The 26,865-nt window shown below is 42.6% G+C and overlaps 1 protein-coding gene across 1 annotated transcript in view; it reads right to left on the bottom strand.

Annotated features, from left to right (window-relative positions):
- Positions 1 to 9,171: 9,171 nt before the first annotated feature.
- KIF13A (kinesin family member 13A) overlaps positions 9,172 to 26,865 on the bottom strand; it is a 211,225-nt gene continuing 193,531 nt past the window's right edge. The window contains 11 exon segments of the mRNA XM_082638701.1: positions 9,172 to 9,605; positions 9,607 to 10,404; positions 16,685 to 16,789; positions 17,304 to 17,455; positions 19,151 to 19,256; positions 20,331 to 20,378; positions 22,180 to 22,253; positions 23,216 to 23,372; positions 23,522 to 23,614; positions 24,336 to 24,512; positions 25,010 to 25,134. Coding sequence (XP_082494827.1) covers positions 9,567 to 9,605; positions 9,607 to 10,404; positions 16,685 to 16,789; positions 17,304 to 17,455; positions 19,151 to 19,256; positions 20,331 to 20,378; positions 22,180 to 22,253; positions 23,216 to 23,372; positions 23,522 to 23,614; positions 24,336 to 24,512; positions 25,010 to 25,134 — 1,874 coding nt within the window. The 3' untranslated portion in view covers positions 9,172 to 9,566.

Genomic DNA, 26,865 nt, shown 5'->3' with positions numbered 1-26,865 from the left:
CAGACCTCACCTAGGTAAAAAGTAACCTTGAGAGCCATATTTCGTTGAATGAGAAAAGGGTTGTTTTAATTCCAAGAGCCTTCCTTTACATATTCAAGCAAAGTTTGGAGGTCTGAGCATTTTGTTAAGAGTCAGAGTATAGAGAGACCGGCTCTATGGTATAAAGATGGTTCCTGTGAGACAGGAAGGGAAGGAGAAAGATGGAATCAAGAAAGGGGATGAGGGCTTCCCTGGTGGCGCAGTGGTTGAGAGTCCACCTGCCGATGCAGGGGACGCGCGTTCGTGCCCTGGTCCAGGAAGATCCCGCATGCCACGGAGCGGCTGGGCCCGTGAGCCATGGCCGCTGAGCCTGCGCATCTGGAGCCTGTGCTCTGCAACGGGAGAGGCCACAGCAGTGAGAGGCCCCTCGTACCACAAAGAAAAAGAAAGGGGATGAGAGAAGAGACAGAGACATTCAGAGGTTGAGACCATGGTGGGGATGCTTTCTGGTCTGTAAGAGGACACCTAGTCCACCATATCTTTGGGATAAGATGTTGGGAAAACGATTAGAAGCTCAGACAGCTTAAGAGGGAATTTGAGACTGCCTAGGCTGAGGTCTGCTTCTCCCTGTCTCCCAGGCTTGCTTTGTAGGATGGAGGGAAGGGATGGGCTCCAGAAAGCATCCACCTTGTCCCTCTTGTGGCACGGATAAGTTCCTGAAAGACACCATGAATGATGCAGAAGAATTAACAGCTGAGAATTAAGTCACCGTGACTGTCCAGGGTTTGCCATGCATGGGAACTCCTATACGGAGTGCTACGGCAGGGGCTGCACTGCGGACGGCCCAGATCTGCAGCAGGAAGAGCTGAGCCTCCCAAGTACCAGTGCAAGGCCAACAGGGAAAGGTGGTCAGCAGAGGACGCTTGCCAGGTTTCCTGGGAGCAGCTGTCCTCAAAAAGTTTCTCAGAGGACAGACCATCACTGACATCGGTGGTGGATGAAGACAGAAGTCTGTGCCCAAAAATGAGATGAGAAAAGCTACTCCTCAACGGGGGTCAGCAGGAGGCAGCAGAGGGCAACAGATTACAGGCACCTCTCCTGGCTGACAGGACAACTAAAGGTGCCTTCTAGACCCATCCTGGGAGGCGAGGAGGAACAGAGAGGGGAAGAGCGCCCCAACGCTGAGTTTGAGTTGACTGAATATTTACCTGAGTCTAATTATTTTTAATTTATTTTATTTTTATTTATTTATTTTTATTTTTATTTTTATTTTGTGGTACGCGGGCCTCTCACTGTTGTGGCCTCTCCCGTTGCGGAGCACAGGCTCCGGACGTGCAGGCTCAGCGGCCATGGCTCACGGGCCCAGCCGCTCCGCGGCATGTGGGATCCTCCCGGACCGGGGCACGAACCCGTGTCCCCTGCATCGGCAGGCAGAGTCTCAACCACTGCGCCGCCAGGGAAGCCCATATTTATTTTATTTTTGGCTGCGTTGGATCTTCGTTGCTGTGCGCCGGCTTTTTTCTAGTTGCGGCGAGCAGGGGCTACTCTTCTTTGCGGTGCGCAGGCTTCTCATTGCGGTGGCTTCTCTTGTTGCACAGCACGGGTTCTAGGCGTGCGGGCTTCAGTAGCTGTGGCACGCGGGCTTCAGTAGTTGTGGCTCGCAGGCTCTAGAGCACAGGCTCAGTAGTTGTAGCGCATGAGCTTAGTTGCTCCGTGGCATGTGGGATCTTCCTGGACCATGGCTTGAACCCTTGTGCCCTGCATTGGCAGGTGGATTCTCAACCACTGTGCCACCAGGGAAGCCCCCCGAGTCTAATTTTAAACAGGAAGAAACCCAGGAATCCTTTTCTATATATCTGCACCATTTTTGTTCACCTACTTTTACTTTATTTTTTAACCTGTTTTTCTCTTTTAAACTATTTTTAAAAATCCCTTTAAAAGTTTTTTCCAGTCATCCTCTTTTGGATTTAGAGTTTTATTTTACAAGCATCAAGAGTCTTGAACCAACCCTTTTGCATATTTCCAAACATTTGGATGTGTATGACATTTTAATAGTAAAATAATCCTACCTTTGTCAGTGTCTTCGTTAAAAAAAATCCTATATTCATAAACTCTTCTTTTGTTGGCAGTTTCATTTCTAAAGCTACTCATTAATATTGCTTGCCTTAATAAGAAATGATGTGTTTGAATTTCCTAAGATTCATTTTCTATTTTGCACGAAGCCATCAAATCTATTCATTGTACCTCTAATGAAGCAAATCTGAAAAGAATCAAATGTGAAAATATAACTATAAATAGAAGCATAGTTAATAGTTCCCGATCATTTGCCTCTACCAGAAATATTAGTGCAGTATGATTATTGGCTATAACTCACCTATTCAGATAATCCTAGTATTTTCACTTTTTATTCCATGGAAATGTGGCTTTCCTTTTTTTTTTTTTTTTTTCTTTTTGCGGTATGCGGGCCTCTCACTGTTGTGGCCTCTCCCGTTGCGGAGCACAGGCTCCGGATGCGCAGGCCCAGCGGCCGTGGCTCACGGGCCCAGCCGCTCTGCGGCATATGGGATCCTCCCAGACCGGGGCACGAACCCGTATCCCCTGCATCGGCAGGCGGACTCTCAACCACTGCGCCACCAGGGAGGCCCTGGCTTTCCTTTTGACCTTACTGTTTGAGTTGGATTTCCACATTCACTCATAGGTTCCAGTTAGCTTTGCTGTGGCCCATGGCCTCAGGCCTATAACTCCTAACAAATTACAGTCGTTTTAAAATATGTCTACAAAGTCTCAGATGTTCTCTTTTCAAAAGGAAGAGCCCAATTCCCTCCCCTGCATTCCTGACTCACTTCTAATGAATAGAACACGGTGGAAGTGACAAAGTGTGACGTCTGAGATGAGGTCATACAAGGCTTTGTGGCTTGTGTTTACTCTCCAGAGCCGCTCACCCGGGGGAAGCCAACCATCATGTCATGAGGACACTCAAGCAGCACAGAGAGGTCTGCATGGCGAGGAAGCACCAGCTCACCAGCTGTGTGACTGGACCACCCGAAAAGTGGGTCCTCCAGCTCCAGTCCAGCCTTCAGATAACTGCGGCTCTGGCTGGTACCTTGACTGCAGCCCCATGAGCAGCTGGAGGCAGAACCGCCTAGAACTGTCCACGCCGGAATCCTGGACCTGCAGAAATTGTGAGATAATAAATGTTTATTGTTGCTTTAAGCTGCTGAGTTTAAGGGTAGTTTATTTTGCAATAGGTAACTAATATTAATGCACTGGCTTTCTCACAAATATAGACCGCTACATATAAGAGGACTAGGAAATAAACGTTGGTGACTCGGCATTCTCATATCATCATTAAGACACCCTTGGATGCCAGTGGTACTGAGGTTAGATCTTAAATCATCATTCTCGGTGAATTGCTCTTTTCTTGGCTGATGCTGTGACTAAGTACTTTAACTCTGGTGTTTCTAAGTAGCTTGTTTCTAAGTGGCTTATTTGTGGTTAACCATATGCTTGGTAAAGATTATGCTGATTCAACAAGTGTGACTAATCAATCACATGAAGGTGTGGCACGTTAGACTAAGGAAAGACAAACAATAACAAAGAAACCTAAGAACATCTCTATATGATTTGGTTCAGGCAGAGAAAGTTGTTATAAACACCAGTGTCTTCTGGTTTTAAAATGTAAATAGTTACAAGTGTTTGAGGTATCGGGAAAGGGTCAAGTTGGTTTGTACTACTCTTCCCCAAACCAAACTGGGCGTTCTCCCCCTTTCTGAGTTGATCTTCTTCCACAGACTCCAATGCTAACTTACCTTTTTCTTTGTGAAACATTCATTGTTCTATTAATCAGCCTCTCAATGCCTTCATAAATAGGGTCCCACAAAGATTCGAGAGTTCCTTTCTCAGGGACACAATCTGGTAACGAGAAACCTACAATAATAAGCTTGAAGATGGCGGCTGTTGCCAACTGGGCTCAGATTACAGTGACTGAGGCACCCCAAGCATCTTCTCGAGCTACAGTCTTCTAAGAACTGAATGCAATGATACAGGCACCCCTCACAAAGGAGAGAATTGTTTTTCCAAAAATACACAGCAGTGAGTGTGTGTCCCAGAACATCAGAAAGATGAAGACTGAGTTTTATTTCAACTTAAATTAACTCACAGTGTCCGAGAAAAAAAAAAGACCATTAAGTGGCCCTCAAATCTACAATTATCTTTCCCCTCAGCTCAGGGGATTAGAAACAAACGACAAGCAGGTTAAATAGAAGACTGTGGGGTTTTTCCACTCCTGTCAGCTCCAGTTCATAATGCATTAAAGGGGAGAACTTGTCTCCTGGCATTCTAGAGGAGTCTTCCATATTCCAGGTTCCACCGCCAACAGGATGCTGTCCACCCCCAGATGTCTGGGCATGAGAACAGACTGCCTTTCCCCCAGGTTAGGAGAAAACCTGAGACAAACTGCTACGGATTACAGGCTGACTTCCTGTTGTTGTTCTTTACTTTAGGAGGTAGAGGCTCAATACTACAGAAAGACACCTGCACTAGCGTTAATACAGTAAGTTCAAGGCTGAAAACAAAAATCTCTCTGCGTGGTTGTGTACTGGTAGCATCCTTTTCTATTTTCAGCTCTTGGTCTAAAAAAGAAAGCAAGAACTCTTATTCAATTACATCTTCTTTCAAGACTTTTCAAATTTACATGACCGGAAAGCTTGACTTTTTAAAGATTAATCATATAATTAGTTATCTTTTTTTTCCCCAACATAGTTCTAAAGCTTGAATATTGTAACTTTCAAAATAAGTATTGGCTAGAGAAGGATTTTTGGAAGATCGTATCTGGCCCTTACCTACCCTGACGGTATTTTTTTATGAACAGTTATTCTTCCCTTAAGTTGGTACCCTAGAAACGCAGGGCTAAATGTTTGCTATGATAAACTGTATGTCCAAATAACGATAAACAAATGTGATGACGGCAGTAATACCGTACTTTGGAAATTAACTGGTAAACACATGCCTATATTTAGCTATGCAGGATGCTCTCCCATAGTCAATGACAAATGACAATGTCCATGACCAAACACCACTGATCTCATACTAGTAAAGGGAATGACAATTTGCTCATTTTGTCTTAAACTGTATTGCGGTTGTCATGATTTATTTAAACATTAAATAGCTGCTTTCCTGAACTCCCATTCCATAACATTCAAATAATTTGGGTTTTTCCCCCACCTACTTTTTCCTGGAAGTCTATGTAAGTCACTCTCTTTCGAGAACAGGCTAGACCTAGTTCCTGACCACATCAGAAAGGCTCTTGTGAATCTTTTCTGAAAAGATTCTGGAAAACCATTTTTAGATAACTCTTTCACATTAAGCTACCTTGAGCTACTGTTTCCAGGGTGGCAGGCCCTGCTGCTTCCTCTAGAGAAGTGCTTGATTGTCGTGACCACGTGTAACCCGCCTCGGCCTGTCTGCTGCAGACGCGCCCTGCTAATGTCAGTCGGTCTGGACGTGGGACACTCACCACCGCCTTCCGCTCTCTGAAGGCGCTCGGTCCTCCCTTAAGAGGCCTATCCCTCCATGATGTGTCACCAGACAGAACACCAGGAGACACTGATGGAAGCGTGGGCTGAATCCTGGCTCTGCCGCCTGCTGCCTGTCACCAACCTCTCCACCTCCGTTTTCCTTTCGTCCAACACTTAATAACAACAGAACCTATGGCATCCGCTGCTGTGAGGATTAAGCCAGATCTCTATCAAAAGTTGGGAACAGTGCCTAGTACACAGTAAACCCCCAATGAATGTTTGCTGTTACTATTATTGTTTAAGTTACAGGGACACGCATACAAACAAATACGGAAAATTGATCCGAAACTAGTGGCAGAGTAATTAAAGACAAACAACAGATGTTTTAAAATTGGAATTAGACAGTCTGTATTCTAAAACACACACACACAATCTGTACCAATTAAATACAATAAAGTTGAAAGGGACATAAATTACAGTTTTTCTTTTTTTTAAACAGACAATAGTAAAATACTACAGTCAGCTCACTATACACAAAAATCACAAACAGCAGCTTTGCATTAAAATCTCCAATATCTTACTCATTTACTGATGCTAAGAACTTAAAGGGAAAAGGTACAGCAGGCTGTACACACTCTCTCGCTCCCACGACACATTTATTGCTGTACATCCGGACCAACTGTACAGGCATCTACACAATAGGTACAGAAAGTACTTTTGTAAAAACTTCCACACACATAATCCTTCAGCGTCTCCATCGGTAACAGAATTTTACAAATGAAGACACGGACAGCAGGGTCATCTGTATTCAATCATCTCCTGCGAACACGGTGAAGTGGGCACCTGTGAACTTTACAGCTCATTCCATCCCTTCAGCATTTTCCAAAATTGAAGTAAAACAACAATGGCAAAACCACACCACAACAAAACCTACCAACCCCAAACAAAACCACAAAGAGACGGAAATCAACACCCCCTCCCCGCAACCCAACTCTTGGTTTGTCCCTGTGTTTTCTTACAGTAATACTGCTCTCTGCATCCCACCTGCCTGGATGGCCTGGACCAAGGGACCAGAAACGCTGGGGTCAGAGCCCCAGTCACCGTCAACGGTTCCAACTCCACGGCAAGTCAGCAGGCGGCGGGCCAGGTGGAAGACCAAAGAATGGAGCCGTGAGACTTTTCAGTGTGCTTACGAAACAGGACAGAGAACGGCAGCACGTGGCCTGGGAGCCAAGGGGCGTATGGCACCGAACTTGCAGTCAAACACGTATGTACACATAAAACAAGAGTGGACAGCAAAAACATTCAGTCTTATGTAAGTTCTTTGGTTATAAAGAACGGCATTCTGTAACCTTTGCTGCAAAGAGGGATTTACAACCTCATTCTCAGGCAACACAATCTTTTTCATCTGCTCCTGTTCTGAGATCGCCCAAGCTGCTTTGTAACGAAGTCCAGTACCTTCCGGTTTTCTACAAACCACTTTTCTCCCCATTTTAGTGTGCAGACTTGTCTGTCTCCAGACATACTATAGATACCATTTCATATACATAACATATACTATTTATAAAAAAAATTAGAGCATCGACTCCAGATTCTACAGTAAGAACTGATTAAAATTGTACAAGAATAAAGTTTGTTTGAATCTGTGGAGGTTTCTACACAGTGTGGGTGTGTAGTGAGTGCACACAAAAATACTGCCATTTCATTAAGCCAGGATTTTCGGTTCTCTGGAAGAAAGCAGAGGCTGCCGATTCAGCCGAGTGACAAAGCGCGGCTTCTGCCGGCTCGGGAGGAGAAAGGAGGTGGCCCCCGAAGCCACGGCTTCTCCACGCTGGTGTGAGGTCCGGCTGGGCCGCAGCATGTTTTAAAGATGGGCTGGTGCTCTGGCTTGCTGCCTCTCACGGAGCGGTCGTGCTCCCCTGGAACACAGAGGCTGGTGAGTGCAAGCTCCTGTCCCCGCCCTCCCCACCCACAGAGACCATCCCCCACGAGGGGCTCTTCCTAGAGGGACCTGCAGGATCTGGCTGACTACGGGATCCAGTTCTAGACTGTACTCTACACAAGGGACGAACCTAGCTCCAAGGCTGAAGATTCTAAGAAAAGTAATGACAGACAGCAAGACCTAAAGTTAAAGTAAAAGAAATGTTATTGCTGGGTCTACACTCTAAGTCATACCAGGGTGAGAACAAAAGTCAAACCTGAGTGCTTAAAAAGTGCTCAGACTTTTAACACTGTCAAAACAAATTAAAACCAAGATAACAAAAATACTAAAGCAATTTTTTAAAAAAGAAAAAACTCACCATAGTCCCACATTACCCTGATACAACAAATGTTTTTTGTAAATTCCACTTTTAAACCAAGACCTTTGGCAGGGACACACTATTCTATTCTGGAACCTTTCGAAAGCAAAAATCAGGTAGTGTTCCTGTTACTGGGTTCTAAATAATACAGGCAACGAAGCAAGGTGGGGGTGAGGGGAAGTTTGCTGCCTCTCTTCCCCCTTCTGCGGGCTGGGCTGTGCTTCTAACAGGGCAGCCCTCAGACACCCTACCCTGTATCCCTTCAGCAGAGGGGTTTGTGAAAACCTTATCCCCACACCACCCCTCGCCCCGCTCCAACGGGGACTGAAGCAAAACCTTGGGTGTGCAGGGCAGTGACGCCTGGGAATTTGTATTTTTAAGAGGCATCTGCTCCCAACACCCCCCAGTGAGTCTATTGCACATTTAGGTTTGAGAAGCACTGTTCCAGGGGGAAGAATTAACCCCTGGACCACATTCTTCCTGGACTTCTTGGAAGAAGGACTAAAAAGCTGATGTAGGCCAGCAAAGCAGATTCTGCTTAAAATCAGTGTAAAGGAAGCTGAAGACTTTTAAACAAATGACTGTTTAGCTTGCAAGAACAGTAATAAGTAACTTTATTTTATTCTTATGTTGGGGAAAGAAGTCTTTTCTGAGTTGTAAGAGACCCCACTATTTGTTTTTTGCAGTTTATTTATGAATATGCTGTATAAATGACCACACACTGAGATTTTAAGGGCTAGTATGGAAGACTTGGGGGAAGAAGCCAGCAAACTGGGATGATAACTTCCTCAGCAAAACAGGGAGGGAGACGCAAGAGGGAAGAGATATGGGAACATATGTATATGTATAACTGATTCACTTTGTTATAAAGCAGAAACTAACACACCATTGTAAAGCAATTATACTCCAATAAGATGTTAAAAAAAAAAACCAACCAAAAAAAACCCCAGAGACAGACGGGCACGCTGATTATCTGCTCCTTCACTGAGCTGTTTTCTAATTCTGTCAGCTCTTTGTTTTGCTAAGACTGGCGCTCCCATACCCCTTACACAGCTATGGCTGGGGTGTGGGATCAAAACAGTGACCCTGAATGGGAAGAGATGGTGGTACTCTTAATTATATAATTCACTATTTTCCTTAGGAATATTAGCAAAAACCCATTTTGTTCCAATACGAAAATTAAACACTGTAATAAACCAACCTGGGTAACTTCCAAAGCCCACACTTAAATTGCTCAGGGAATTCACCTATGCTTCCCCAAAGCATTTTTTATCCTATGGGCACCAATGGATGTATTTTATCAAATCTGCAATGCATCTCTCCCCCACCACCACCCCATGCTTTTTAACATCTCTGAAACTGCTGATATGGTATAGTTTAATTGGAAGTATTTGCTTTAATGATACATAAAATAATAGCGTATCTAAAAATCAAAGAAATCACAGATGTGATGAAATATGGTAGATGCTACCAGGATACCTTGGGAGAGCTCGTAATTAAACATCTCGGGGAGTGAACACGAGATTGACTGATCCTTATCGAGGTGAACACTTAATTCAACATCAACCCATATGCTGGTCCTACATATGTCATAACCCCACTCGGAAACTATGAAAGCAGACTTGCTCCGCCATAGCCAGCCAGCTGGGCAGCATGTGAACTTGGTCCCCAAGTGGGCCCATTGTCCCTGTCAGAAAACATCTGAATGAATCTCTCCTACTAAGTCACTGTGATGAAGGGCCTCTGGCAGTTGGGGCACAATTAGGTGCGCTCATTGATAGCACAGGACCCGAAAGACTGCCCCTGGAATTTATCACCTGGTCACTCTCTGCCGAGGAACACAGCTGGCCAGGGTCCTGTGGCCCATCTGAGACACTCTTACTGCCCACTGTATTTGGTAGGTTCCTCCTACTCGAAAGTTCTCCAGCAGAAGGGTCTGTCAAACCATCAAAATCTTTCCCATCTGACACACCCATAAACTCTGTGAAAGAATGGTCCTCGAGGATGTTTGTGGTGTGTTCTATGGTCACCTCCCTGGGGCAGAATTCCCTGGCCGGCTGGCCATTTTTGCTGGAGCAGGCATCTTGTTCTGAACATGAGCTGGTCCTACAGCAGGTTTTGGAGTTTTTCTCAGGGATGCTTTGGGATGACGGGCTCCCTTTGGCTAAGGCACTGTTTTCCTTGAGTGGCACCACAGTTATCTTATCCTTTACCAAGCCTCTTTCTAGTTCTGTCAACTCTTTGTTTGAGGATGGTCTGAAGTCATGCACGAGTGATGCTCCGGGATGCTCACTGGAGTCTGCATCCTTTGTCTGAAGGGCCAGCTGATCTGAGCTGTCACTAGAAGGGACCACCATGTCAGACAGGGTGGCATTGGAGGCACTGTGGGAAAAGTAGCCACTGGTGATGCTGCTGATAGTGGGGCTGCAGGACACTTCTTTCTCCAGGACCTTTGAGTTCGTCAAATCGACTTGAGAAGAAAACCACTCTCTGTTCTCCAAGCTGGCATTGTAAACGCTGAAGTCGGCAAACTCCACAGGTACGTAAGGCTGTGAACTTATCAGCTTCCGGTTAAGAGCTTCTAGATCGTTGTCCTCCTCTTCAGAGTCCTACAGAAATGAAGCAAACGTCAGCCACGAGCTCCTTATAGCAACTGCATTGTTGAGACAGGTTGTAAACACTTTACTGTTAAAGGCATTCACCTTCACATGTTTATAGTGTTTTTTGTTTTTGTTTTCTGAGTTTGGTTAAATCTTGTCACCTGTCGTGGACAAAGGTACATTATCCTCAGAGATCTGGGAGCATGAACCCATTACCATCCAAGATGAAAAGATTTATTTCTTCTGTGCTCACTCACTAATAATTAGAAACCTTTCCTCCCCTGGTTTAAAGGAAAGGATGGAAGGAAGTGCAGTAGACTTTTAATTAGTGCCTCATGATTAGTTTTCAGTTGGAGATGTTCTCTTTTCTAATTAAATGAGTAGAGGGACAGCCAGAGGCAGAGAAGAGCTGCTGTTTCATAGGTTCTTACAATCCTCACCTTGGGGAGCAAAGTGCAGATAAATAAGATGATTTGCAAAACATGTCAGAGCTATTTTATGGGGAGGAAGGGCCGTAAATAAAGACACCCCAACAGCGAAAGGGAAAAGAACACGATTTCAACATCCATTCTCAGTATTACACTAAATATTGTAAGTCTGTAAAATACTGAATTAATCTGACAATTACTATTTTCTAGCATTTTTGAGAAGCATGGAAGAGGATTTGACTAGAAAGTGAGGAAGATAGTGAGAGTTAAATGAAAATCTCTTTTGTCAAATAGCTTTAGGATTCTGTTTATAAAGATTGGTAAATATGCAAGAGTGGCTGTTATCATCTTCCAATCTCTCTCCCTGAGTGAATGATTCTTTTAAATTTGGTGGAAAACAATATAAAACACATGGGCATTTTATTTTCAAATAAAAGTAAATGATATTACTATCTAGTCATTTCTAATTAACCTCATATACATCTGATAACATTGCAACTATTCCTTTTCTCTTTTAAACGTGACTTTCATTCAACAATATTCATCAAGCATCCTCTACATGCCAGTCATTGTCCTAAGAACTGGGAATACCAATGCTGAGCAAAGACAGGCATGGTCCCTACCCTTGGGGAGTTATGACTGTGGTCCTTGCTCGAAGGATAACCCTGGACACTGCTGGGTGGATGAAATTTCCATCAGTATAACAACAGAGTAACTGTAAAGACCTGGAACCAAAACATTAATGTTACTCATTTCGAGAGAGAGAAAAAGAGAGAGAAGAGGTGAGGAAGAGAGAAGGATGGGGAGGGTGAGGAAAAGCACGCTCCACGGATAGAGCAGATGGGAGTTTACAAATGAACATAAATTTCATCTGCTGAATTTTATAGCAATAATTTTCTTTTCTATCTCATAAGATGCTAAATACCTAAAAAATAGCTTAACACTCTTTTTAGATTTTAAAATAGCTTGAATATAAGTTATTTAAAAGCATCAGTAGTCTTAATTCCTTGTCTGTTAATCAAAGGTGACTATCAAATATCAGTGATAAAATTCCAGAAGTCAGCAAAACAAAATTTTTGGCAACACTAACCTCTCGGTCTTATCTTTAGCTGTGTTCTAATTAAACAGCACTGTTAAAAAGGGGGTGGGGTAGAGAGATCTCTCCCTAATGTTGGGAGGAAACGTTTAGTAAAGGAGCAAAAATTGGACAGAACTGCCGGAACCAGTCACCTGCGCTACATTTCCTAGATTCTTTACCTGACTTGTTTAGACTCAAAATTGGATTTCAGGTGTTTGTTTCTCTTATATTTCCTTCTAATTGAAGCTGGCAAAGAAACATAATCCCCAAGCCCAAGAGTCTCTGATGCAATTATGAAAAAGTTAGCTGTTGCAAGGAAAACCAAATTTGAAGATGAGAATTTATAATTCGGGGCCTCTTTTTATGCCTGAAGTTATTTCTTCCTAACACTGAGGAAAGGTCTGTCATCCTAAAATACAACTTTGCTGAGTGAAATGTTCAAGCATGAGTTTAATGTGTAGAAATAGGTATACACTTATGAAAATCACAAAGATAAACAATTATTCCTAAAGGATTAGAATGACCTTAGTAAAACTGAAGAGTCTACAAAAATAAATAGGGATCAGTACCTAGTTATGCACTTGGGGTGGGGTTAGGGTTAGGGGAGTGACCTAAAGAGAAAGGCTAAAGGAGTGGAGACAACTAGTTCCAGAAGAAAGAAAACTGAGTAGAGATGAATCATTTTCTAACATGTAAACGGAGATGGAAAGTTTATGAAGTTATGCCTTCCAAGGAGAAAAGAAGACTTAATTGGCTTAAATTGTATTTTAAGGGAATTTGGTTAGATTTGGGGGGGGGGATGGGGGGAGACAGTATCTCTTGGTTCTGTACATTTTATTTATTATTTAAAAATTTTTTTCTTTTAAAAAAAATTCATTTATTTATTTATTTATTTATTTATTTTTGGCTGTGTTGGGTCTTCATTGCTGCACATGGCGAGTGGGAGCTACTCTTTGTTGCGGTGCGTGGTCTTCTCATTGCGGTGGCTTCTCTTGTTGCGGAGCACGGGCTCTAGGCACGCGGGCTTCAGTAGTTGTGGCTCGCAGGCTCTAGAGCACAGGCTCAGTGGTTGTGGCACACGGGCTTAGTTGCTCCACGGCACGTGGGATCTTCCTGGACCAGGACTTGAATCCGTGTCCCCTGCACTGGCAGGTGGATTCTCAACCACTGCGCCACCAGGGAAGCCCCATTTTATTTATTTTTTAATTGAAGTGTAGTTGATTTACAACGTTGTGTTAGTTTCTGTTGTACAGCAAAGTGATTCAGTTATATAGTATATACTCTTTTTCAGATTCTTTTCCATTATAGGTTATCCCAAGGTATTGAATATAGTTCCCTGTGCTATACAGTAGGACCTTGCTGTTTATCTATTTTATACATTAGATAAACAGTTTATACCAGAAACATTATTTATCATTTTACTTTAAAGGAGACTAAACTAAGAACCTTCCTACTGTGTCTTAAGGACAAAAAGAATGAAAACTCTTCCTAAAAGTGGGACATGGAGTCAAGTTCTCAAGCTTCTCTACAGCTACAATATTCATGATTTGATTTTTGAGATTTAGTTTATGTGGCTGATATTTACCTATAGACAAAACACCTTGATTTTAAGAAGGAATCAAAACCCACATTAAAACAGTGACCTTCTGGACTTCCCTGGTGGCGCAGTGGTTAACAGTCCTCCTGCCAATGCAGGGGACACGGGTTCAAGCCCTGGTCCGGGAAGATCCCACATGCTGCGGAGCAACTAAGCCCGTGAGCCACAACTGCTGAGCCTGTGCTCTAGAGCCCGCGAGCCACAACTACTGAGCCCGCATGCCACAACTACTGAAGCCCGCGCGCCTAGAGCCCGTGTTCTGCAACAAGAAAAGCCACCGCGATGAGAAGCCCGCGCTCCGCAATGAAGAGTAGCCCCCGCTCGCCACAACTAGAGAAAGCCCGTGCACAGCAATGCAGACCCAACGCAGCCAAAAATAAAATAAATAAATTTAAAAAAAATTAAAAAGAACAAAAAAACAGTGACTTTCTGTGTGACTTTCACCTGATTAAAGTCATTTTCACTTCCACTCTAATCAGTTGTCCCTCAGAGAGATGGTCTGTTTTCAGAAAGACTCCATCAGCCAAGGGTCTCCAGTACTTCTGTCCGTGGTACTAAGGGGAGGGCAGCCCCTTTTTAGAAACAGCAGCAGCAGGTGATGAAACTGCACTATCTTTGGGAGCCTCTGGAGTCAGCCCAATTCTGCCGAGGGACGGGGTTTTTGTTCTGATGCTCTCGTTAAGTGTGAGACCTTGGGCAAATCACTCAACAAGTCTCGTGTTTCCTCTTCTGTAAAACGAGAGACAAAAACCATATGCTGTCTATGCAAGACCCAAGAGAGGGAGAACTGACCTTCTTTCTGCTCTTCTGTCTGCATCATGACTTAAAAAATTTAAGAGAGACTCCAAAGGCACACTGTTGCTTTTATCTTAGTCACAGAAGACACAAAGTACATTTGTCTATCTTCCCAAATTGATGAGACAACAAAGGAAAAAAAAAAAAGACTCTTTTCAGACATCTGCCCCAGAGCTACATGAGAATAAATATGTGTAGTTTTAAGCCAAAAAAAAAAAAATTAAGCACAGCTATATTTACTATAGTTTATGTGAAACGACAGGTTTCTTTGGTAACTAGATGGGCTGAAAAGTAAAAGGAACAATGTCCCAATATCGCTTCTCAAAAATGATTGCAAACTCCTTTGATCAGACTGAACCATTGATTCGCCCTCTAATTTTCCAAGAGTGGAAAAGGAAAGAAAGTGAATAGGGAACACAGGAATAAAGCAGTTTATATCCATTTGTAAGAAGAGAAATAAAATGAAATCTTCCAAAAGAGAGACTAGAACCTCAGATCAAGCAAGTAATATTCTTATAATCTACCAAAACATCCTGGAAAAGCTGCTATCTGCAATAAATCAAACAGTTCAATAGTTTCAGAGATGAAGAGTGTGCAGTGAGCTAGATTTCTAAGGAGAGTAGAGGCAGGTCTCTCAAGTAAGGTCGCAGCAAGAAAAATGGTTCCATCAAACCCTGCTTAGTGGGTTTCATGGTGCGTCTGATCACACAGAATCTAACTGCTGCTCAAAACTTCCTGGGTTTTTCCAAGAGAATCTGGTTCCATTCTACCCTCTGCTAGCTAAAAGTCCTGAGATGGGTTTTATTTTAAAGTAATAAAAGGAAAGTAAAGAAAATAACTATAATGCAAATTATGAACAGGGAAACCAGCTGCTGGGCAGCCCCAGAAGGGCCATCCAGCAGTCCCTTGATGGTGTGCTCTACCAAAATGTACTGTTAAAATAGGTTAAAATTTAGTGCCCGTGCAGCATGGTGATGGGTACCACGTCAATCAACAGACAGAACCAACCAGCCAGAGAATGGAAGGGGTAATAAATTAGCCACCTGGCCTTTTTAGCCCATGCTGAAGCCTTTATTAATTAAGCAGGGGGAGGTCACGTATGTGACTGAAGAGCTAAGACTGGGAGCGATGAGGGGCAGCTGTTGGCGTGCAGGCTCTTCTCCAGCAGGGACTGGTGGGGAGGGGGACTTTGGGATAGAAGGACAGGGAGGACACAGAGACAGTGGGGGGGGGAGAGGGACAGAGGGGAGGGGAAAATGATGCCTTTCTTTCTTTCCTCAATGGACAGGAAGAGTGAGAAGGTCATTTCTTAAGATCCCCTAGTGCTCCAAGCATGCAGGAGCCTGGCCTGCTACATGTCCGGGTCAAGTTCTAGTCAGCTTCACACAGTGTGCGTTTGCAGCATATTCTAGAACCTAGAGGTTAAAAGACCTCATGCTGATGACCCTTTGGAATGAGTCTGACATGGTGCCGCTGGGAAAGGAAAGGGCCCACACTCTGCCCACAGAGCAGACTGCATGCAGGTGTGAACATCAAGCAGCCCGCTCCAGCTCCAAGCTGCATCCAAAGCCTAGGAAACCACAGGAGAGTGAAAGCTGAGACACAGAATGAGAGAATTCTTTCCAGGCACGAGAATATACACTTGCATTTTTAAACTGAGATATCGCTTATGATCCCAAGTGCCTGGTACATAGTGTTTTAAAAACGATTTCTCCAATTTGAAATGTGAAAACCAAGTGCTAGGGAATGAGGTGTTTCAGGTAGAGTTTCAACCTACCAGTGGTAAAATACAGGTAAGTCCTCCTGAAAGCAGGACTGACACCGAGGGAGTTGGAATCTATTTTGCCAGCAAATTAAAAGAGGCTACCTGAGAGGTACAGATGATGAGGATGGGCAGTGATAGATGGTGGAGAGGCTACAAACTACAGGATAATCTTGACAATAGCATCAGGCAACACACAAAGAGCTCTCAAACACCCACAGCTAAATGAAAGAATACTTACGCCAAGTAAGTGCAATTCCTCTAGGTAGATTAACTTCAGAATCTGGGCAATATGCACAGGCTCATTAGAAAGATTCAATATTAGTTAAAGTGATCTCTGTGTTATGCTTTTTAAAGATGAGAATCATTAAAAGTGGCTTTTTCCTTTTTCTAAGCAAACTTATACTAAGCAAAATAATAATAAGTAAATAAATAGAAGGAACACTTAGAAAAATCACAGGTCACGGCCACATCCATGCAAAATTTCATTACCGATGATCACGTTTTTAAAAAAAAAAGCCAAGACTCAATACAGATCTTAATTTCTTCTTAAGTATTTGGGTGACTGTCTGTGAAAGGGCCTTACACCCACCACCAGGCAATATGACAGAAATGGTTGCAGGACTTACAATCTTCTTCCCACGTTTGCTATTGTGTTCTACAGGCAGGCTGCTGCGATTGCTTCCCGAGGGCACAATGCAGCCAGGGTTATGTGCCTGAGGTGGAGACATGCTCTGCAAAGGTTAAGACACACAGATGCATCACACACAGACGACAACGACGGCCGACATACACGTTAAGTAGGTGCACGTTAGAAAAGCAATGCAAACACTCGTATTACATGTGAGCAGTGCAGCCAACAACTGTGCAGGCTTGAGTTAAACTACTGATGAAATCTGACAAGACTACACAAATACTATGGCAAATAGCATAACCAAATTTATCAAATAAAAAAATGCCTTTCATATTTTCAAAACACCTAGGGGACATCTCTTTCTCACTTGAAATAAATACTCTGAAAAAAGCCATAAACACAAAGAAAACAACAGCAATAACAACAAACGAAACACTCTACCCATGACCCTGTGTGCTTGAGAAAGAGATGTTTACTCCAGAACAGGAACCATGCAGTGATAACCCATACACGTCAACATGTGGCATCTGACTTTGTTCATGCACGGTGTTCCTTCTCCACAGGCATAACACGTCCATTCTGTTGTACATGGTACAGACAAGTCAAGCATTTACCTCCTGGCTTAGCAGAGGCCTTGCTTCAAGCGCCATCCTTTTCTTATGCTCTTCTTTTACAGGCATTAGGGGCTTGAAAAACTTTGGCGGCTGAGGTGAGAATGCTTTAAAAGGGCTGACTGTTAAGGCATGAGGATTCTCTGACGTACAACCTGGGGAAGACAAAAGGCATGGGTTTACGGGCACAGAGCACTTTAACCAACACACAGGAAGCAAGGCAGCGACCAAGCCAGAGGAATATCTGGCGTAACAAAGAGATCAGTAGGTGAATACAGTTGACCCTTGAACATCTCAGGTTTGAACTGCGTGGGTCCACTTATATGCTGTTCATGCTATGCTTTCTGAATAAAATGCTCTCTCTGCTTTTCCTTTTTTTCAATAAATATACAGTCGGCACTCCACAGTCTCGGGTTGTTTTGGTATACGCAGGGGCTCCTGGAACCAGTCCCCCGTGGATACTCAGAGATGACTGTATTTGGCTGAGCATTAAAATGGAGGTAGGCAAAAATGCAGATATATCTACAAAGTTACAAAGAGTCATCAAAGGGCTGGACAGCAGCAAAGAAATCAGAAACCAAATTTTCTACCTTCAAGATCCAGCTTAAGCATCACTTAACAGACCAATTTCAACTCACGCTGATTTTCTTTTGGTTTTAAACTTTATTTATTTATTTATTTATCTATCTATTTATTTATTTATTTTATGGCTGTGTTGGGTCTTTGTTGCTGCCCGTGGGCTTTCTCTAGTTGCGGCAAGCAGGGGCTTCTCTTGTTGCAGAGCACGGGCTCTAGGCGTGTGGGCTTCAGTAGCTGTGGCACGCGGGCTCAGTAGTTGTGGCTCATGGGCTTAGCTGCTCTGCGGCATGTGGGATCTTCCCGGACCTGGGCTCGAACCCGTGTCCCCTGCACTGGCAGGCAGATTCCCAACCACTGCGCCACCAGGGAAGCCCCCATGCTGATTTTCTATCTCTCTGAATTCTCAGAGCCCTTATAATCTATACATGCATTTTGGCATTTTATCATTTCCTAACTTATTATTTTCTATGTACATGTCCACAGTTGGATTTTAAGATCTCGGCATCTGTCACTGCATATAGCAAGGACAGGCTCAATACATATTCAGTGAGTGAGCACTGTGTAAGTCTTCTTGCAAGTCACTTTCCCCTCAAGCCACCCTGCTCCATATGACTAAAGAAAGACGATTCTTCTTTCTTGCTTTTACTCATTTCTTACCTTTTTGGTCTTCTCTTTCTCCTTCTATATTTTCTCAATTCACTGGTACAATGGCACACAGTAGGTAAAATATAAGGGATAAGTAAGATAACAGAGCCGACTTACATATCCTAAGAATGCTGCTTCCTTCAGGGCATTGGGAGATTATATATTATATTTAGGTAATAATGTTGTCATCAATCAAATTCATTTCTGGTATCAGCTTTGAAATTTCCTTAGGGACCAGAGACATGTTCTCCTAAAATATACTTTGATTCCAGCACAAAAACATGACAGAGGTGGATATTCTTTTGGTAAAGAATGAAATCTAACCATAATGTAATAAGATATGTGTGTCTCAAAATTGACTTCAAAATCAGGAAATGATACATGAAATGTGATTTGAAAATTACAAGTGTTGCACAAAAAGCCTATTATTAATTGGATGATATAATGGATACAAAGAAAAAAAAAGTGAACAGGATATGTTCTATTCAAGAAGACAGTTTTGGATCATCTAGCAAACTAGAATTTCAGCTTCCTACCATATTATATGTCATCTATAAAAAAAGTTCCCTCCATGCCTTTCCTAAGAAATTATAAAGAAATAACACAGAAAAAAATCTCACCACTACCTTCTTTACTCCTTCGAGGTGAATCCCTGGGCAAAGTTCCATAACACGATACATCCTGGTAACTGGGGCTGTAGTCAGACATGTCTAACTGGTTCTCTGGCCAACCCTACAAGGTAGAAACATGGGTTAACCATAATTAAGTCCTTCTAAAATGAGAAATGGGGGCTTCCCTGGTGGTCTAGTGGTTAAGACTCTGCACTCCCAATGCAGGGGACACAGGTTCAACACCTGGTCAGGGAACTAAGATCCCACATGCCACGCAGTGTGCCAAAAAAGAGAGAGAGAGAGAGAGAGAGAGAGAGAAATGAAGCCTCATTTGAGGGTTTTTTTCTATTTTTTAATGGCAGTATGTGCTCTTCATTTATTTTTATTATTAAATAGATCTAACATGTAGAAAAGTACTGAACAATATGACAAGTGCTATCATACCCAAGGTATACCTGGAGTGAATAAATAATTTAAAGACCGAACAACAACACTTTTGAGAGTGAAACAGTTCCACTGATATTTTTCCTGGGTAGGAGGCATAAGCTTGAACTTCCCCAGGCAAACGTGGTGGTACGATTACTCTACATATACTTGAGATTTAAAAGTTCCAAGCTGGCATAAGATATTGGTATAGTAAAGGGAGAAATCTCCTCCTTTATATCATATAAACTTAGTTAATCCTACTTCAACTTCTCAGGAGATGTCTATCTCCAAGGACTAGATTTTAATCTTCTTGAAGACATAATCTGTGTTTATACTTTTTGAATCATCTACTGTCCCTAGAATAGTAATTTACATACAATATATGTTAAAGAAATATTTGAATATGATAATGCTGTAAAATGTCCTTAATTTCAAGTTCCTAATTTTCCGCATTTGAAATAATTTTGATTTTGCTATGGTGGATGTAATACCTTCTTAAGTCATTTAGAGTTAGACTCATAAACACAGATATTTATTCAATTATGTGTCGTATGATCCTGATATGGAAGGTGTCATGCTAAGTAACAATGTAACACTCAGAGTGCATAGCAATTTCACATCAAGTATTTGAACTTGGAAATGGACATGTAGAGACAATGATCTGCATCAGGTTAAGGTGGGAAGTCCAGAGATTTTAAAAACACTAATATATCCTAACTTTCCAGACTTAGATTCTACTAATAACCTGGCCATGCCCATGGGTACATACCTTATCATCATCGTCAAAGCCAGAAAGGTCTGGTCGACTAGAAGAGACCTGTAAGGGATGAATGGTTTTATCAATGTGGTTTATATATTTAACATAACTAACTAAATAAAATATCACACATACAGTTGAAGGCTGTATGACCTTCTCCTTCCCTCTTTCTTTCTTCTAATATTTATTATTTCCTTATTTATTTGAATTTATTATAATTCTGCTCTAATATTTATCATTACCCTCTTTAAAAATATTCTGATTTTCTTTTTCTAACTTAAAATATTTTTATCCATAAATATTTCTTTATGAATCTCTAAAAGATAAGAAATTCCTACTCCCTTTTTTTTTCCTACTCCCTTTTTAAAACCATAATACCATTATCACATCTTAAAAAAATTAAGTGATTCCTAAATAGCATCAGATATCCCATTACTGGTCAAATGTCTATAAACATTATCACAGCTAATTTTGAATCAGGATCAAGAGAGTTAATTTACTGCAACTGGATGATATATCTTGTAAGTCTTTTTTAATTTATGAGCTTTCCCTTTTCTCTAGATCATTTTTTTCCTGTAACGTTTCCCACAGTCTGGATTTTGTTAAATGAATCCCTGTGGTATCATTTAACATTTTCCTCTGTCCCCTGTAAACATTAGTAGTTAGATCTACAGTCTTGACCACACTTAGGTTCAATGTTTTTTTTGGGAGTAGAATACTTCATAGGTGGTCTTTCCTTACTTTTAAAGATATATGTTTTCCTCATTATTTTTAATATAATTAATATTTTAATAACATTTATAATATAAGATCTATAAATTTCCTAACAATAGCTCTAGCTCTTTCATTTTCTCTACCATCTAGTATTCTGCAGTATAAATGGAATAATAGGAAACTCAGGGCTAAGGATTTCCCTCTAAGTACCACTTTAGCTGCATCTCTCAACTACTGATATACATACCATTTTTTATTATCATTCAGTTCTAAATACATCCTAATTTCCATTATGATCTCTTCTTTGACACCTAAATTAATTAGAAGACTTTTTTCAATTTACAACTATATGAGTCTCCTATTATCAAGTTTAAGAACTGAACTGTGGTCAGAAGAAGTCATCTGCATGAAAGTGATTACAGGGATTTGCTTTTCGGACCACTGTAAGACAGCCTTCATAAACGTTTACTGTGTTTTTCATCATTATCTGACAGTCCTTGAGAATGGGAAGGCAAATATCAGTTTTCCTTGAGAGGATCTGACTTTCTCTCTGCTGCTCCTGGAAAGAGGCTACTGTGCAGTGCTCCGCATACTGCTCTGTCCTTTCTTCCCACAACAACGCTCCCCTCCACTGGACGTAGTTTCTGTCAACTGGATTTCCTCGATGGAATGGTTGAGGAAGGTAATCAAAATAAAGACCAGGCACTATGGAAGGGTCTCTACGGAGGAGTCTGGTGCCCTGTCACTCTGATGGGAAGCACGGTAAGATCCATCGGGGCAGCTGGAACGGGGAACGTAAACAGACTCAAGAGCAGCACTCAGCAGCTCTAGCAGCAGGATTTCTACCTGACTCGACCATCCTTAAGCCAACTACATTCTATTTACATCTCAAAAGAGTTCTTTCAAGGACATAACTTTATGGAGAGAAATTTGTAAGATTCCACTAAAAGCTCAGGCACGTTACATGTAACGGCTCTCTGGTAAGCTTCGCTAGAAAAGAGGAGCAGGCCTGGCACCTTGGGATGCCCACACTGGTGCCGAATGTTCTATCCCCACCTGTAAACCCCGACCGGAGGTCCCCTGACTTGCTGCACCCCAAACCCTGAGATGCGTCATGCGGGCGGCAGCCCCTCGCGGGTGAGCTCACATTATGAACATTTGGTGTGCTGAGGCTTCGCCGCAGGTGCCGAGCTTTGGTGGAAAGCGCTTCTTTGACCGTGACTGCCTGCAAATTTGAAAAGGACATTTATTTTTCTTCCTCTGATGACAAAAGTAATATATGTTTATTGTGGAGGATTTAAAAAGTATAGAAATAAAGATCATTTCAATCCTACACTCCCTCTCTCCCCATATTTACAAAACTGTAACTGTATTGTATCCATTTTTTCTTTTTTTGCTTAATTTATCAAAAACATTCCTCATAAATAAAACCAGGAAAACCGCAGAACTAAAGACATTTATGTTGTGGATTTTTATACAGGTGGGCAGAGAAAACATGGATGAAATACCACTAACTATATATCTCACTTGGGAAATTACAATCAACTTTTATGCTGCTTGTGTTTCACTCGTGCAGCAGTTTAGGTGGGACTGAAGGAAGATTCTTCTGACAAACGCCAATCTTAGTCCTCTTGTTGTTCAAAGCACACTTTCCATAACTTCGGCTACTGACTCGATTGAATGACATCTCCTGTGCAGTTCCACTACCTAGTGGATTATTTTCACCTGAATATCCTGCTTTTGCCACAGAAGTTAATCTGGGTCCAAAAATTAGGGAGAGAATATGTGGTTAAGCACGTGGGGTTCGGAGTCAAGCTTTCTGGGTTTACATCCAACTCTGTGCCCCTTCTTAGCTGGATCACCTTGGGCAGGTTGGCTAACTTCTGTCAGCCTCAGCTTTCTCATTTACAAATGGGAATTAGGACAGTATTTACCTTGCAGGGTTATCTTGAAGATTAAATGAAATAATGTATCAATATTACTTAGGCGGTGTTCAATAAAAGGTAGTCATTTGAATTTGTGTTACTATTTTGTCAAAGTAACTATTTTGTCTAATGAGAGAGCTACTCAAGTTTTTCTTCTCTAATAGATTGAGAGAGAAGGTGTTTGGGAAATACATTCATCTTTGTCCATTTGGGGTGAAGGCTGGTGATCTCACCCTCTGGTCCAGATGCTGCAGTTACTTGCCTGCCGGAGCCGTTCCAGGCTCAGGATGTTTTCCACCTGCAGCACGCCTCGCGTATACTTCTCGATGTACGTCTCCCCGTCTGCTGTGCCTTCGTTCTCACTCCTCGCTGCCAGGAGAGCCAGAGTCTCCCGGTCCTCAATCTCTTCTGTTGCCTAACGAGACGAGAAGGCCATTAGAATACTTTTACCTGAACAACATTTTTCTCAAAACTGTGGTGAGACAATGATTTAAAAGTTTTGAGATTTAACGCATTCTCCAACACTCACATTTTGATATTTTTAAAAAGTAATACATACTTTACCTTTGGTATGTTGGATACTATTTCATAGGTTACACCACAGGAATAAAATATATTCTTCAGTGATATTCTCCTCTTTAAACTCTGGGTGAAACTCTGGTAGAAAAGGAAAGCTGAATTAAGCGATGTGGAAAATATAAGTTATTTAGTATTTTACAAATTGTAAAAGCATCATCGATTACTATGTTTTTGATATACACACAACACTTAGTAAAACAGAAAAAAACTGAATGGAAAAATCCTCGTCTGCAATCCTGAAGGACAATAACACCCAGCTGTTATTTAGGGATTTATTTAGACTGTTATTTAGACTGCAGAATTTGCAGCCCATCCAGGGTTTTTCTGTGGTTGCTCCTTTTTCCCCCTTGCCATCTTTCTACTTGATCTTGTCAGGGTTTAATGAATCTATCGTGGCACAGTCAGAAGTCAACTCAGAGGATCAGTTTTGCTGATAGCACCTCTGAGATGAGATCTGGGGAAGCATTAGGACAGTTTGGAGCCTGCCTTTGTCCTGGTTTTGTCACTAACCCTCTCGGACCAGGCGCTTAACCTTTTTCAAACAATAAAATGTCATAACTCCACTGCCTCCTAAGATTATGGGCCTCAAATCGGTCAAGGTGGAAAAGTCCTTTGGTGGATGACATTTACCTCTGCTATCCTCATACCCTGTTATCTTGGATAAATGAGAATCATATTATAACCTGGTAGCGATTTGCACAGCCACTGTATTAACACCCCAAAACACTACTTTGTGATAGAGAGAAGGAAAAAACTTTGTGCTCATGTATGAAACGGCACAATCAGGCCCCGTTACTACCTGTTTGTTGTAAATATTGGCTGCAATCCGTTTTCGTAATACCAGCTCCATAGCAGCCGGGTGGCTGAGCTGGACTGTGGTCTTCACTATCAGGTAAATCCGTTCATTTTGTGGGGTGACCCTATTCAAGTGAACGGAATCATGCACCGAGGAGTCCCAGGAGGCTGTGGCTGAAACCTAGGGATGGGGGAAGGATGGGGACATGGAAAACAAGACAACTCAGGTGTAGCAGTTTTACGTTATGCACTAGAAAGAAAATAAATGCAACTCTACATTGAATCATAGACGTTTTTCCTCGCCCTTTAAAAAATGTTTATTTATTTATTATTTATTTCGGCTGCGAGGGGTCTTAGTTGCAGCATGCGGGATCTTTAGTTGCGGCATGCAGGATCTTTAGCTGTGGCACACGGGCTTCTTAGTTGCGGCATGCATGCGGGATCTAGTTCCCCAACCAGGTATCGAACCCAGGTCCCCTGCATTGGGAGCACGGAGTCCTACCCATTGGACCACCAGGTAAGTCCCTCCTTGCCTTTTGGACAACACACACATTCTATTTTTTAAAGTTCCCAGTCCTCTTCCCCAAAGTCCAGACCACAGCAGTTTAATGGGCAGAGAGGCCCACAGGCATGTGCATTAATCTGAAGCCCTTTAAGAGATTCTTAAAGGTCAGTTACCTCCTCATCACTGTGCTTTATGATGGGCAGGTAGAAAAACTGGCTGCCATGCTCCTTGGGGAGGATGGAGTTCACGCCCGATGCATGGGGGCCCACAAGCTGCTCATTGGCACTGAGGTCATCCGCTGACCAAGTCCAGGGCACAGAAGCAAAAGTGGGGGAAACAGATTTTTTAAGCAAGCATCCAAAATTTTTAAATATGCTTTTTACAGATGAAGTTTACATGTAATGCAATTTTATTTAGTTTTTCATTCCTGCAGTTGAAACAGCAACTCCACTAACTACAACAGCTTCTATCCTTTACAGAAACAACTCCAGGAGCCAAAAAGGTGCCTTTGTGACTCTCCTATAAATGGACTGAATACATTCTTTTTTTTTTTTTGCGGTACGCAGGCCTCTCACTGTTGTGGCCTCTCCCATTGCAGAGAACAGGCTCCGGACGCGCAGGCTCAGCGGCCATGGCTCACGGGCCCAGCCGCTCCGCGGCATGTGGGATCTTCCCGGACCGGGGCACGTGGGTCCCCTGCATCAGCAGGCGGACTCTCAACCACTGCGCCACTAGGGAAGCCCCTGAATATATTCTATATGTAGTCCTGGGAGCAAATATTTTTCACTACATAAACACACCTTAGAATTTTGCTGCTTTCTGTCAATTCCTCCTATAACGTAGTGTTAAGTTTGTGGTCCTACTTACATAACTTACACTAAATTAGAGATCTGAGTGGTTATCGCTTCTCGGCCTTTTGGCTAAGATCAAGTGTAGAGATTTGGGTGGTTAAATTATCAATTTAGGGCCTCCCTGGTGGCGCAGTGGTTGAGAGTCCGCCTGCCGATGCAGGGGATACGGGTTCGTGCCCCGGTCTGGGAGGATCCCATATGCCGCGGAGCGGCTGGGCCCGTGAGCCATGGCCGCTGGGCCTGCGCATCCGGAGCCTGTGCTCCGCAACGGGAGAGGCCACAACAGTGAGAGGCCCGCATACCGCAAAAAAAAAAAAAAAAATTATCAATTTAGAAACAAAGTTCTGAGCACTTGGGAGAAATGTGAAGACCATCTTTTTCCAATGTCCTACCCAGTGTAGGATTCACCCTTCACAAATCTCTGTATATAGTCATCCAGTCTTTGCTTGTATAATGGGGAACCTCCAATAATGGGGAACTCACCACTTCATGAGGCAACGGTCTATTTCTAGGCTTTAAAAAAAACTGTTCATATGAAGAGCCAAAGCCAACCTCCTGTGTCTTCCATTCATCCATTACTTGTCTTCCCTCCAGAAGACACGTTTTCAGGCTGTGCTTTGAGGATCCCAAGGGCCCTGCAGAAAGGCCTGCCAGAGCCTGCCCATCCCCAAACTCAGCAACTCTGCTTTCGTATTCCACACATGGGGTTCCATTCACAAGTTCATACTGAAAATGGATTTTACTGCTAAAACACATTGAAAACCCTTGTTCCGTATTCGCCCAGGTTCAATCTAATTTCTACAGTAAAGGACAACCCTTCATGCAGGGTTACAGATGATCGTGTTCTAGAAACAAAACAAATGGGGGTGGGGTGGGGAGTAAAGGGCACCAGTCAGAAATGCAGATTCCTGGGCACCTGCAATGCATAAAGATTCAGTTCTCTAAGGGTGATTACCTTCTCAGGTAATTTCCATGTCCGTTACTGTTTCAGAGCAATAACTGCTCTCATGCCTTTGTATGCAGTTCTCAATCTCTCAAGTGCTGTCTTTTTAAGAATAAATTTCCACATCTGTCTTCTAGTGATTCGACATGTCATGGCTTTATATATTTGGTTGGAGTAAAAATGTCACCTAAATATGGCATGTGCCTGATTAGGTAGGTGATTTAAGGGTCAAAAT

The sequence above is a fragment of the Mesoplodon mirus genome (genome assembly GCF_964341445.2).
Source record: "Mesoplodon mirus genome assembly, chromosome: 12".
NCBI classification, from domain to species: domain Eukaryota; kingdom Metazoa; phylum Chordata; class Mammalia; order Artiodactyla; family Ziphiidae; genus Mesoplodon; species Mesoplodon mirus.
This window is presented reverse-complemented; position numbering and strand designations above follow the sequence as displayed.